The sequence below is a fragment of the Bombina bombina genome, chromosome 2 (assembly GCF_027579735.1).
Source record: "Bombina bombina isolate aBomBom1 chromosome 2, aBomBom1.pri, whole genome shotgun sequence".
NCBI lineage: Eukaryota > Metazoa > Chordata > Amphibia > Anura > Bombinatoridae > Bombina > Bombina bombina.
Window position 1 is genome coordinate 894,781,489 of NC_069500.1, and position 13,802 is coordinate 894,795,290.

The following is a 13,802-nucleotide window of genomic DNA, read 5'->3' on the forward strand; positions in this document are numbered from 1 at the left end:
TGTAGGGATCCCTCCTCACAAACCCACCCCCAGAGCTCTCACAAACCTCTGTAACCACCCTCCTTGCACTGTTCCCCACCATCTTTGTTACTGTCAGACAGTCTGCCAGTACGCAGTGTATGGATTTTTGTTTTGTATTATATATTTACTTAGATTTGTATTTAGTGTATTGATATCCCCTCACTCTCCCCACTTTCCCCTACAAGTGTAAACTTTTTTTATTTTTTTTATTTATCTGTAATGTAGCAACACACCTCCCCCTCCTAGTCTACAGTTTTTCTGTAGTGTAGGCAGCTATCCCTTCCTCTCCCCTGTTTGCTATAGTGTAGGGAACTCTCCTTTGATTGGCTGCTTCCTCTCCACCCACCCCTCCCAACTTCTCCACCACAAGATCATTACAGAAAGAGGCACAGACAGTGTCACTGTCTATATGATCGGTGATCTGGATTCATATAGTAAAGGAGCATGAAGCTGTCAGCAAGACCACAACCTGCGTCTCTGTGCTGGATGTAGGTATTACCTCACACTATACTTTGTCCAGTGTACATCCAACAAAGGTCAAAAAGGTGCAAGGGATTAAAAACATTTTATATATTCATTTTATTACACTATAAAGATCTTTGATGTGAGCACAATTGTTGAGGATGGAAGAGGGTTGAGGGCAAAATATATCCCAGTACCTAGGGCAGCATAAACAAATGAAATACACTAATCCTTTTCAGTAATAAAATAAATGTTCCTTTAAAAAATTAAATTTGATATATTACTCACCAGGTGAATACATTTTTCGGTAAACATCAGTATTCTGTATCTAAGTATTCCTCCTCTCTGAACATACTGTTAATAAGACAAAGTTTGGCTTAGCAGATTCAGTTATCTTTTCATAGGGATAAAGAAGATAAATATAATTACATAATACATTTTGAAACTATCTTTTTAGACGTAGCAGAGAAAATCTTGTGTGCCCTGTTCCTTTAAATGGACATTTAAATCAAAATTCACTTTTTTATGTTACCGGTAATACTGACTTTTGTGATGATCTTTTTTTTCTTAATAAAGCTGGTTTAAAAATCTCTTTTTATCAAACGTCCCTGCAGCTATTAGTATTATTTTATATATACTGTATATATATATATATATATATATATATATATATATATATATATATATATATATATATATATATATGCTAAGACTAATGCACAATCCTATACTTTTAATGGATAGTACAGGGAGTGCTATTAGTAGGCTAATTGCGCTCCTATTACAAGTGGTAAGTTACGTGTTTCGCTCAATCACAGTCCAAAATACAGCTGTAAAATGTATCTTTTTAAGACTTGAAGTTAAGCATTATTATTAAAAGCATAGCACAGAACTACAGTATTTGCACGTTTACCGGTTAGTGCTTGAGCGATATCCGGCATGAATGTTACTGCACGCCCCATAGAAATCTGTTTTGTTAAGAATAAAGCGCACCTGACATTCAGATGTTAGTCGACTTTAAAAAAAATCACTTGAGCAATAAAAAGTAACTTTGGACTTAATATTTACACACAAAATATATAGGTGCTTTTGATTGCACTTGGGCAATGTTAACGCCTCGATTTTTAAAAACTACATTCTTTCTGAATCATGGAAGCTTAACTGACTTCCATGCCTCTTTAAAAGGCCATAATAGTTGAATATCTATATTATTTTTAGTTGCATACATTGAAGACATTGATCCAATTAAAAAAAAAAAAATAGTATTTAACCATTACCATTAACATAGGTGTTTTCTTTTCTTTGATGAGGTAAAATATTGAACAATATTTTCAGAGGTCCTTTAGACTTTTCTGAATCAGTCTTTCTTACAGGATCTTCTGAAAAGAAATGTATAAACATGAATGTTACCGTATCTAAGTGGCAAAGAGTTATATTATATGTGAGTGTGTAGAAAACCAAAACCAAAAATCTTAAAGGGATATAGAGATCAAAAATTGAAATCTCTATGGCTGCATTTCAATTTTAAATAGTAACATGTTTGCACATTATGGTGAACAGTGTAAAAACACTGATATCTTGTCATTGGAAGACCTTAATAATTCTAACAATTCCCCCCCCCCCCCCCTTTTTCTCATTTCATCATGGAGTGAACATGCTCTAACATTGTTGCATTTTATATGGGTAAAATATTGGACTTATACAGGCCTGTCTCTGCCTATTATAAATACAATTCAGTCGGTGACCTTAACTAAGATGGCTACTGGCAGTGAAATAACAACCCTGCGCATGCACGGCATCCGGCTTCCCTGCGCATGCGCAATGCTTGTGGTGGCCTTGAACGGCAGGAAACCTTAATTTCATGTACTTTGCAGATATCATAAATTAACTAAGCTGGGCACAGATACCCAGAATATATTATATCTCCTCTGTTAGTTTTTTACAGTTTAATTGATATGTAAGTTATAACGATTTTTGGTCACAACTGTGTAGATGACATATCACATACCAACACCAGAGCTCAGATGAAACCCCCTGTCCTGCAGCACTCCTGTGAGTCACATACCAACACCAGAGCTCAGATGAAACCCCCTGTCCTGCAGCACTCCTGTGAGTCACATACCAACACAAGAGCTCATATGAAACCCCCTGCCCTGCAGCACTCCTGTGAGTCACATACCAACACCAGAGCTCAGATGAAACCCCCTGTCCTGCAGCACTCCTGTGAGTCACATACCAACACCAGAGCTCAGATGAAACCCCCTGCCCTGCAGCACTCCTGTGAGTAACATACTAACACCAGAGCTCAGATGAAACCCCCTGCCCTGCAGCACTCCTGTGAGTCACATACTAACACCAGAGCTCAGATGAAACCCCCTGCCCTGCAGCACTCCTGTGAGTCACATACCAACACAAGAGCTCAGATGAAACCCCCTGACCTGCAGCACTCCTGTGAGTCACATACCAACACCAGAGCTCAGATGAAACCCCCTGCCCTGCAGCACTCCTGTGAGTCACATACCAACACCAGAGCTCAGATGAAACCCCCTGCCCTGCAGCACTCCTGTGAGTCACATACCAACACAAGAGCTCAGATGAAACCCCCTGCCCTGCAGCACTCCTGTGAGTCACATACCAACACCAGAGCTCAGATGAAACCCCCTGCCCTGCAGCACTCCTGTGAGTCACATACCAACACCAGAGCTCAGATGAAACCCCCTGCCCTGCAGCACTCCTGTGAGTCACATACCAACACAAGAGCTCAGATGAAACCCCCTGACCTGCAGCACTCCTGTGAGTCACATACCAACACCAGAGCTCAGATGAAACCCCCTGCCCTGCAGCACTCCTGTGAGTCACATACCAACACCAGAGCTCAGATGAAACCCCCTGCCCTGCAGCACTCCTGTGAGTCACATACCAACACCAGAGCTCAGATGAAACCCCCTGCCCTGCAGCACTCCTGTGAGTCACAAACCAACACTAGAGCTCAAATGAAACCCCCTGCCCTGCAGCACTCCTGTGAGTCACATACCAACACCAGAGCTCAGATGAAACCCCCTGCCCTGCAGCACTCCTGTGAGTCACATATCAACACCAGAGCTCAGATGAAACCCCCTGCCCTGCAGCACTCCTGTGAGTCACAAACCAACACTAGAGCTCAGATGAAACCCCCTGCCCTGCAGCACTCCTGTGAGTCACATACCAACACCAGAGCTCAGATGAAACCCCCTGCCCTGCAGCACTCCTGTGAGTCACATACCAACACCAGAGCTCAGATGAAACCCCCTGCCCTGCAGCTCTCCTGTGAGTCACATACCAACACCAGAGCTCAGATGAAACCCCCTGCCCTGCAGCACTCCTGTGAGTCACAAACCAACACTAGAGCTCAAATCAAACCCCCTGCCCTGCAGCACTCCTGTGAGTCACATACCAACACCAGAGCTCAGATGAAACCCCCTGCCCTGCAGCACTCCTGTGAGTCACATATCAACACCAGAGCTCAGATGAAACCCCCTGCCCTGCAGCACTCCTGTGAGTCACAAACCAACACTAGAGCTCAGATGAAACCCCCTGCCCTGCAGCACTCCTGTGAGTCACATACCAACACCAGAGCTCAGATGAAACCCCCTGCCCTGCAGCACTCCTGTGAATCACATACCAACACCAGAGTTTAGATGAAACCCCATTCCCTGCAGCTTCTATGTGAACCACATACATACGGCAGATTTCAGATAAAAACCCCTGCCCTGCAGCACCCCTTTGGGTCACAAACCTACACCAGAGCTCAGCTTAAACCTAATTCCCTGCAGCAGCTCTATCAGCCACAAACCTACACCAGAGCTCAGCTGAAACCCCCTCCTATCAGACATAAACCTACACTAGATGACAGACATGGCAAATTAATCTATAAGATAAACAAGAATTATAAAGATAAGAAAGATCATTTAAGATGTTGACCAAAGGTTCTAAATAGGGATCCAGATTCCTTTATAGGTACCAAGCTATCCAATCTGGATACATAACAAACATTTCTGATTTTCCCAATGTGCATTAGAGGAGTTTAATTAAAGGTGAAAGATCTTTAGGAATATTAATTGTATTACTATTAACAGAGGCAGTAAAATGTTGAATTTGGTTATTAAACTTCTGCAATAAATGTATCATAGAACTTTGACTTGTGTGTTGTAAGACCACTTGTTCTAATACTACTTGTCCACTGCGTCCTATACCCCAGAGTTAAATTGTACCGGAATTATAAATCCTGGTAGATTAACAAGCCTTGCTCTTGCAGGATTGGTTGTGTGAGATCAGGGGGTGAGGCACAGAAGATTTTTACTTGTGCAATGATAAATGCTATTTGATCACCTGTTACATTATTATACTACAATGAAGTGGTTTAGCGTGGCTGACCTTTCAAAAAGCTATGTAAGAAACTTACATTTGGCTTGTCCAGTCCACCCTCCTCTTCTTTTGTTTGTTGGATTCTATTTATTGTGTAACGTATGATATATTGGATATGGAGTCATGATGGCCATTTAGTAAAGAGGTTGGCATGGGAATACCAAGTGTTTTTTTTTTTTTAAATAATTGTGATGGAGTAACATGAGAATGTAGAGAGTGGCCATCCCATGGTTTGCCTTGCAGGGGGATTTAATAGACCCAAATAGATACTTCTTAGGGATCTTTTAACTCATGTTACATGTACCAATGGTGATAATTGCCAATGTTGTGCTTGCCTTCTCAATAGTATAAGTGTTTGTATATGTGACACAATATTGTATACTTTTGGTAACCTTGAATTACTTGTTTGTGTTTTTCATTGTGGTTGTTTTTCCTTTTTATGGGATTGGAAATAAAAGTTTATAAAAAAATTTTTTTTTTTTTTTTATATTGAGGTTATTAGCAAATGTGACAACATTAAACGTAATGACACAGTTATAAAGAATAGAAATGACATTATACAAGTTCAATAATTAACATGAGAACTAGTTCATAAACAAGATCATCTAATGCAAGGCAGATATAACTGAAACCTCTATTTACTTTTTCATAAACATCCTCCTGTTAAAATAGAGGCCACTTTTCGACCTATGAATATACATAGAAAGTAATAGAGGTAAACTGCTATAATATAAAGCCACTTATGGGCTGATATAAGGCTATGGGGCATATTTATCAATGTGCGAGCGGACATGATACGAAGTGGCGTATCATGTCCGCTGCACAACGATAAATGCCGACAGCATACGCTGTCTGCATTTATCATTGCACCAGCAGTACTTGTGAACTGTTGGTGCAATGGCGTCCCCTACAGATCTGTGGCCAATCGGCCGCTAACAGGGGGTGTCAATCAACCCGATCGTATTCGATCGGGTTGATTTCTGTCCGTGGCCTCAGAGCAGGCGGAAGAAGTTCTGGAGCAAGCGGTCTTTAGACCTCTGCTTCATAACTTCTGTTTCCGGCGAGCAGCTGTCGACATTTATCGATGTGCAGTGGACTTGATACGCTACATCGCATCATGTCCGTCTATACATGAACACTATGGGGCCGATTTATTAAAGTGCAAAGTCACTATGAGGGCAGGTAAATGTCAAATAGACTCAGTGTCCATCAAAAGTGCACTCCAGAAACATCTCATAAAGGTTATCCCCCGGAAGGAGCAAACAACATAGGGACTGTTTATGCACGCTAGTTATCTAAATAGGTCATGCAAAACATTCTTGTAGGGAATTTTAACCAAGGCATATAAACAAACTGTCATCCTTAGTAAGTGAATGTCCCTAGTGGCAATCCTCCACTGCATATTGATAACATATATACCTCACTCCTGATCTAGCGAGTATGAAGACATTCCAGTCTGCTACTCTTCTGAGATAGACTATTGGTGGTTGCTCACTCAACTGGAAAATATGCAGGGATTTCTCAGCAAGCAGGAGACTCAGATTAAGCTGTCTCAATCTCATATGATTACGGTAAGTCTCAGACTGCAGGTCCAATGCAAGCTCTATGTACTGAGAGCGGCTCATCCTGGTAGTCTCGCAAGCATGGACTTCTGACTGCCACAGGCTCAAACTATGGGTTAGGGAGTCGTCCATACTTCCCCTCCCATCACCTGGGTGCAAGATTACATCGGTCCTACTCGGGAAGCATTTCAGACGAGCACCGATTGTAGCTATAGTGATTGAGGGCCATCGTGCAGAAAGGGTCTCTGCTCCTTCATCTAGAGGACTCTTTGTAAACAACTTGCTCTCTGCAAGAGAGACTGAGGCTAAGCGGTAGACTGAAACAGGATTCTGTGAGTCCTCTGGCTCACTATGGGGTTCTCCATGGGTTTCCAAAGGCAAAGGTAAGGATGTCCAGGCATTATTCAATGAACAATGATCTTGTGGCTCCTCCAGTGATACATATTTAAATGGACTATCTCCTTCCATTATGTCACATGGCTCTTTAGAAGAGCTCTAAGTGTAGTATAGGGATCTTGTATATCCATGGTGAGATAGGTAAGATTATGTGACCTACTACTGCCTTAGTTTTAGTAGAGGTTTATTGCAGAGAAATTAAGAAATTCTCTGGATACCCGGTTACCTGGAGGGTTGGGGATGCTGGGCTTTTGTCTCCTGTAGAGCTGCCAAAAATTCCCAGTGGTCCATCTGGGAGGACCCGCAATATATAATAAAGGTAATGCCAGGTGCAAACTAGTCTCCTCTGTGTAGTAAAGCAGGAGTCTATGTTGAATGGCTCAAAATATGATAGATTTTATGGCAGATTTAATATCTTAGTTTAGCGGCCATTTTCTGCCCTGGCCCGGAGCCGCCCCCCCCCCCCCCTAAAAGTTATATTTTTATGTTATACATCACCACTTCTTTGATTTGGTCATAATGGTTGTTTTTGTTTAATTGGACTTTCAGGTGTGCTTTGGGGATGTTTCTTTTTTCTCTTTTTTTTATTAGCTAGGTAGCCTGTCTGTGTCTGCTGCCTACATTTATCATTGCACAAGCAAAAAACTTTTGTGCCCACCCCTCTTGTCTCACACAACCAATCCCGGGAGAGCAGTGCTTGTTAATCTGCTAGGATGGATCAGTCTGGTATGATTTAACTCTGTGGGATAGGACCCAGTGGACAAGTGGTCTTAGACTGCTTCTTAACTGTACAACACAAAAGACAAGCTTCTAAGACAAATTTAATGCAGCAGTTTAATAACCAATTATAGCATTTTACTGCCCCTGTTAATAATAATGAAGCTAATAATCTTAAAAAGACAACCTGAAAAAAATATAACCAAGTAAAAATGTATTTAAAGTTGCATCAAGTCTGCTTATTCAGACAACAATGCTTTTGTTTGTTTGAAAATGAACAAGAACATTATTGTTTCTAGACATGTGCACACTGAAACAAATTGTTTTGTTTTCATTAGTTTAAAGGGCCATGATACCCAAACACTTGAAAGTGATGCAGCATAGCTGTAAAAAGCTGACTAGAACATATCACCTGAACATCTCTATGTAAAAAAGAAAGATATTTTATCTCAAGATGTCCTAAGTATTCAAACCCCATTGTAAAGGATATTAAGCAGCAAATCAGTATGTCTGTCCTGGGACAGCTAAGGGAGTGAGCTTTTGTGCACACTCATATTATTTATCTATTCAGTTTAAGGAAGTTTACTATGAATTCTCATGAAACCACATTAAAAGAGGTTATGACCTCAGCACTGTTGATGCTGATTAGCTGTAGTTAATTTCTTCATTTGGACAGCAGCTGAAGTATAACTTTTTACACAGGACTTACTCTGGTGAGCTGAGGAAATTGTGAGGTAAAATATCTTCCTTTTTTACATAGCGATACTCAGGTGATATTTTCAGCTTTTTACAGTTATACTCCATCAGATTCAAGTGATTTAGCATATGAGTATTATGTCCCTTTAAATAAATAATTTTGTTTCAGCATATTCATTATGGGAAGTTAAATAAATAATTTTGTTTCGGCATATTAGTTATGTTAACTCGTTTTTCGGTTCCATTCGTTATTTCGGATCCATTCTTTTTTCCTCATATTCATTATTCTATTCTAAAGTTTAGAATAGAATAATGAATATGAATAAAGAATTGATCCGAAATAATGAATGAATCCGAAAAACGATTTAACTTAACATAAGGAATATGCTGAAACAAAATTATGTAAACTGCCATCCCCTCACATCGCCAAAACAAAATAAAAACCTATTAACCTCTAAACCGCCGTCCCACCCACATCGCCAACACTAAAAGCTATTAACCGCTAAACTGCCATCCCCCCACATCGCCAACACTAAATAAACCTATTAACCAACCCCTACACCGCCGTCCCCCCACATCGCCAAGACTAAATAAAGCTATTAACCTCTAAACTGCCGCCCCCCCACATCGCAACTACCTAAATTAAACTATTAACCCCTAAACCACCATCCCCCACATCCGCAACACTAAATAAAGCTATTAACCCCTAAACCGCCGCCCCCCCACATCGCAACTACCTAAATTAAAATATTAACCCCTAAACCTAACACCACCTAACTTTATTAAAATAACCTAAATTAAAGTTACAATTACTAACTACTTAGTTAAAATAAATACAAACTTACCTATGAAATAAAAATAAAATCTAATCTTAAACTAAAAAAACATTACAAAAAAATAAAAACTACAATTACAAAAAATAAAAAAAAATACCATTAGAAAAAATAACAAAAGAAATTATCCAAAATAATAAAAATTATTCCTATTTTAATACCCCAGTTTATAAAAAAAACAAACACCCCAAAATAAAAAAAACAATCTATAAATAAGCTACCAATTGCCCTTAAAAGGGCATTTTGTAGGGCATTGCCCTACATTTAACAGCTCTTTTGCCAATAAATTAAACCAAATACCCGCTAACATTACAACCCTCCACCCATTCCCCCGAAAAGGGCATTTGTATGGGCATTGCCCTTAAAAGGGCATTCAGCTCTTTTTCAGTCCATTAAAAATAAAAAAAAGCCCTAATCTAAAAAATAAAAAAAACACAAACCCAACAAATCGGTACTCACCATTGCTGAAGTCCGGCAAAAGATCTTCATCCCAGTGGCGAAACATCTTCATGCAGGCGGCTCTATCTTCATCCAACGCGGGTCCATCTTCTATCTTCATGGCGGAGGTGAAGCGGTCGGTGGATGCGATGAGGTGGAGGTCCATCGGTCCGACACGGAGGTCCTATTCATGCAATCGTCAGTCGCACACTGAAGATTGAATGCAAGGTACCTCTTTTATATTGGGGTACCCTTGCATTCCTATTGGCTGAAAAATTCAAATCAGCCAAAAGGATTTGAGCAGCTCTAGTTTCATTTAGTGTTGGTGATGTGGGGGGGACGGCGGTTTAAGGTTTAATAGGTTTATTTAGTGTTGGCGATGTGGGGGGACAGCGGTTTAGATTCGAATGAATATGAATAAAGAATATATCCGAAAATTCGGAAACTGATTTGTTCGTTTTCGGGATTTTAGTTTGAATCTTGTGTAACTGCAAACAATTATTAGAAGAATAGAGGGAGAACATAACATTTGAATAACCTGTGTATTTCTGACTCATTAACCCCTTAACGACCAAGGACGTACGCCACATACGTCCTCAAAAAAAAGTCAGTTAATGACCGAGGACGTGTGGCGTACGTCCTTGGTCTGGAAAGCAGCTGGAAGCGATCCTGCTCGCTTCCAGCTGCTTTCCGGTTATTGCAGTGATGCCTCGATATGGAGGCATCCTGCAATAACCCCCCTTGGCCATCCGATGCAGAGAGAGCCACTCTGTGGCCCTCTCTGCACCGGACATCGATGGCCGGTATCGTTGGTGGGTGGGAGCTTACGTGGGAGGCGGGTGGCGGCCATCGGTGCGCTATGTGGAGTGGAGGGGGGCGGGATCGGGGGCAGGAGCTACGGGGGCGCGCACGTGCAAGGGGGTGGTGGGTGGGCGCGTACACGGGGCGGGAAGCGGGTGGGAACCGCTACACTACAGAAAAAAAAAAGTTGAAAAGTTGAAAAAACCCCCCCACTAAAATGCAATCTAAGGGTCCTGGAAGGGGTTGGGGGTTGGTCTCGGTGGGGGGGGGGAAAGCTACACTACAGAAAAGGGAATTTAAAAAAAAAAAAGGCACATTTTGTTACAAAACTGGGTACTGGCAGACAGCTGCCAGTACCCAAGATGGCGCCCATTATTGCAGAGGGGAAGGGTTAGAGAGCAGTTTGGTGGGGGGATCAGTGAGGTTGGGGTCTAAGGGGGGATCCTACACATCAGCATATGTAAATATGCTTTTTTTTTTTTTTTTTTTTTAAAAAGGGCCAAATACCTTTTATTTTAGTACTGGCAGAGTTTCTGCCAGTACTTAAGATGGCGGGGACAATTGGGGGGGGGGGGAGGGAAGAGAGCTGTTTGGGAGGGATCAGGGGGTCTGATGTTTCAGGTGGGAGGCTGAGCTCTACACTAAAGCTAAAATTAACCCTGCAAGCTCCCTACAAGCTACATAATTAACCCCTTCACTGCTAGCCATAATACACGTGTGATGCGCAGCGGCATTTAGAGGCCTTCTAATTACCAAAAAGCAATGCCAAAGCCATATATGTCTGCTATTTCTGAACAAAGGGGATCCCAGAGAAGCATTTACAACCATTTGTGCCATAATTGCAGAAGGTGTTTGTAAATAATTTCAGTGAGAAACCTAAAATTGAGAAAAAATTAACGTTTTTTTTTAATTTGATCGCATTTAGCGGTGAAATGGTGGCATGAAATATACCAAAATTGGCCTAGATCAATACTTGGGGTTGTCTACTACACTACACTAAAGCTAAAACTACCCCAAAAAGCTCCTACATGCTCCCTAATTAACCCCTTCACTGCTGGGCATAATACACGTGTGGTGCGCAGTGGCATTTAGCGGCCTTCTAATTACCAAAAAGCAACACCAAAGTCATATATGTCTGCTATTTCTGAACAAAGGGGATCCCAGAGAAGAATTTACAACCATTTATGCCATAATTGCACAAGCTGTTTGTAAATAATTTAAGTTAGAAACCAAAAGTTTGTGAAAAAATTTGTGAAAAGTGAACGATTTTTTCTATTTGATTGCATTTGGCGGTGAAATGGTGGCATGAAATATACCAAAATGGGCCTAGATCAATACTTTGGGTTGTCTACTAAAAAAAAATATATACATGTCAAGGGATATTCAGAGATTCCTGAAAGATATCAGTGCTCTAATGTAACTATCGCTAATTTTGAAAAGAAATGGTTTGGAAATAGCAAAGTGCTACTTGTATTTATGGCCCTATAGTTTACAAAAAAAGCAAAGAACATGTAAACATTGGGTATTACTAAACTCAGGACAACATTTAGAAACTATTTAGCATGGGTGTTTTTTGGTGGTTGTAGATGTGTAACAGATTTTGGGGGTCAAAGTTAGAAAAAGTGTGTTTTTTTCCATTTTTTCCTCATATTTTATATTTTTTTTTATAGTAAATTATAAGATATGATGAAAATAATGGTATCTTTAGAAAGTCCATTTAATGGCGAGAAAAACGGTATATAATATGTGTGGGTACAGTAAATGAGTAAGAGGAAAATTACAGCTAAACACAAACACCTAAAAAATTTAAAAATAGCCTTGGTCCCAAACGGACAGAAAATGGAAAAGTACTGTGGTCATTAAGGGGTTAATTAAAGGGATACTAAACTCAAATTTTTTCTTTTATGATTCAGATAGAGCATGCAAATTTAAGCTACTTTCTAATTTACTCCTATTATGAATTTTTCTTCATTCTCTTGCAATCTTTATTTGAAAAAGCAGGAATCCAAGCTAAGGAGCCAGCCCATTTTTGGTTCAGCACATGGATAGCGCTTGCTGATTGGTGACTACAGTTAGCCACCAATTAGCAAGCACAACCCAGGTGCTGAACCAAAAATGGGCTGGCTCCTAATCTTACATTTTTGCTTTTCCAATAAAGATAACAAGAGAATGATGAAAAATTGATAATAGGAGTAGATTAGAAAGTTGATTAAAATTGCATGCTCTACCTGAATCATGAAAGAGAAAAAAAATGTGGGGTTAGTGTCCCTTTAACCTCCATTGCACAGATTTGGGGGCAGAGGAAATGGCTTGATAGTAGGAGCTGACCTTTAATGTGATTGTCTAACTTCTACTATTGGTAGATGTAGTGCTCTCCTGTTTTATTATCTAGGGCTGTGGACTACAGCTGCCCATGTTTTATTGATTACTTTACATTGAAGAGACTGGAAGAGCAGGGCCTGCACATAACTTTGCTATATGAGGCATTTTAAGAATTGCCCATAAAGGTGAAATTGAGGGGAAAAAAAGACGGAAGCAAGAGGTGTTTTTAAAGTAGTATGACAAGGATACATGATTCAATTTAAAGAGCACAAAGATGAAATTAAAAACACAGGGCGCGATCCAATATACGGCGTAGTTTTTGGCGCAAGCAAGGGAACCCACGCCGCCCGTAGTTTCACCTCGCACATCGGGGTATTACATATACCCCGCCAGCAGTTGTTAAAGTGCCGTAAGTCGGACAAACTAGCGATGTCCAGAAATGAGAAGCTGCCTGCGCCTAAAAAAAGTAACTAAAATATAAAATCTCCCGTAACTGTCTAACCTGCCTCACAAAAATCAGCCCGACACGTATACCCCTATATCCGCAATCCCCCCTCTCACTCCTAATAATAAATGTATTAACCCCTAGACCGACAACCCCCCACAACACAATAAACCTAATTATTAACCCCTAAACCGCCATAGCCCACACCGCAATAAACCTATCCTAGTATTAACCCCTAAACCGCCGCTTCCGGAGCCCACCGCCACCTACATTATATGTATTAACCCCTAAACCGCCGCTCCCGGACCCCGCCGCATCTAAATAAAGTGTTTAACCCCTAAACCGCCACACCCGGACCCCGCCGCCACCTACATTAAATTTATTAACCCCTAATCTGACCCCCCTACACCGCCGCCACCTACATTAAATATATTAACCCTCTAATCTGACCCCCCTACACCGCCACCACCTACATTAAATTTATTAACCCTCTAATCTGACCCCCCTACACCGCCACCACCTACATTAAATGTATTACCCCCTAAACCTAAGTCTAACCCTAACACCCCCCTAACTTAATTATTATTTAAATAAATATAAATAATATTAATATTATTAACTAAATGATTCCTATTTAAAATTAAATACTTACCTATAAAATAAACCCTAAGATAGCTACAATATAATTAAAAATTACATTGTAGC

At 40.6% G+C, this 13,802-nt stretch overlaps 1 protein-coding gene across 2 annotated transcripts in view; it reads right to left on the bottom strand.

Annotated features, from left to right (window-relative positions):
- Positions 1-13,802, bottom strand: part of STAP1 (signal transducing adaptor family member 1) — a 259,545-nt gene that overhangs the window by 20,751 nt on the left and 224,992 nt on the right. For both annotated transcript variants that reach the window (XM_053703267.1, XM_053703269.1), the window contains 2 exons: positions 1,761-1,862; positions 772-837 (listed from right to left, as the gene is read on the bottom strand). In XM_053703267.1, coding sequence (XP_053559242.1) covers positions 812-837; positions 1,761-1,862 — 128 coding nt within the window. In that variant the 3' untranslated portion in view covers positions 772-811. The remainder of the gene's footprint in view (positions 1-771; positions 838-1,760; positions 1,863-13,802) is intronic.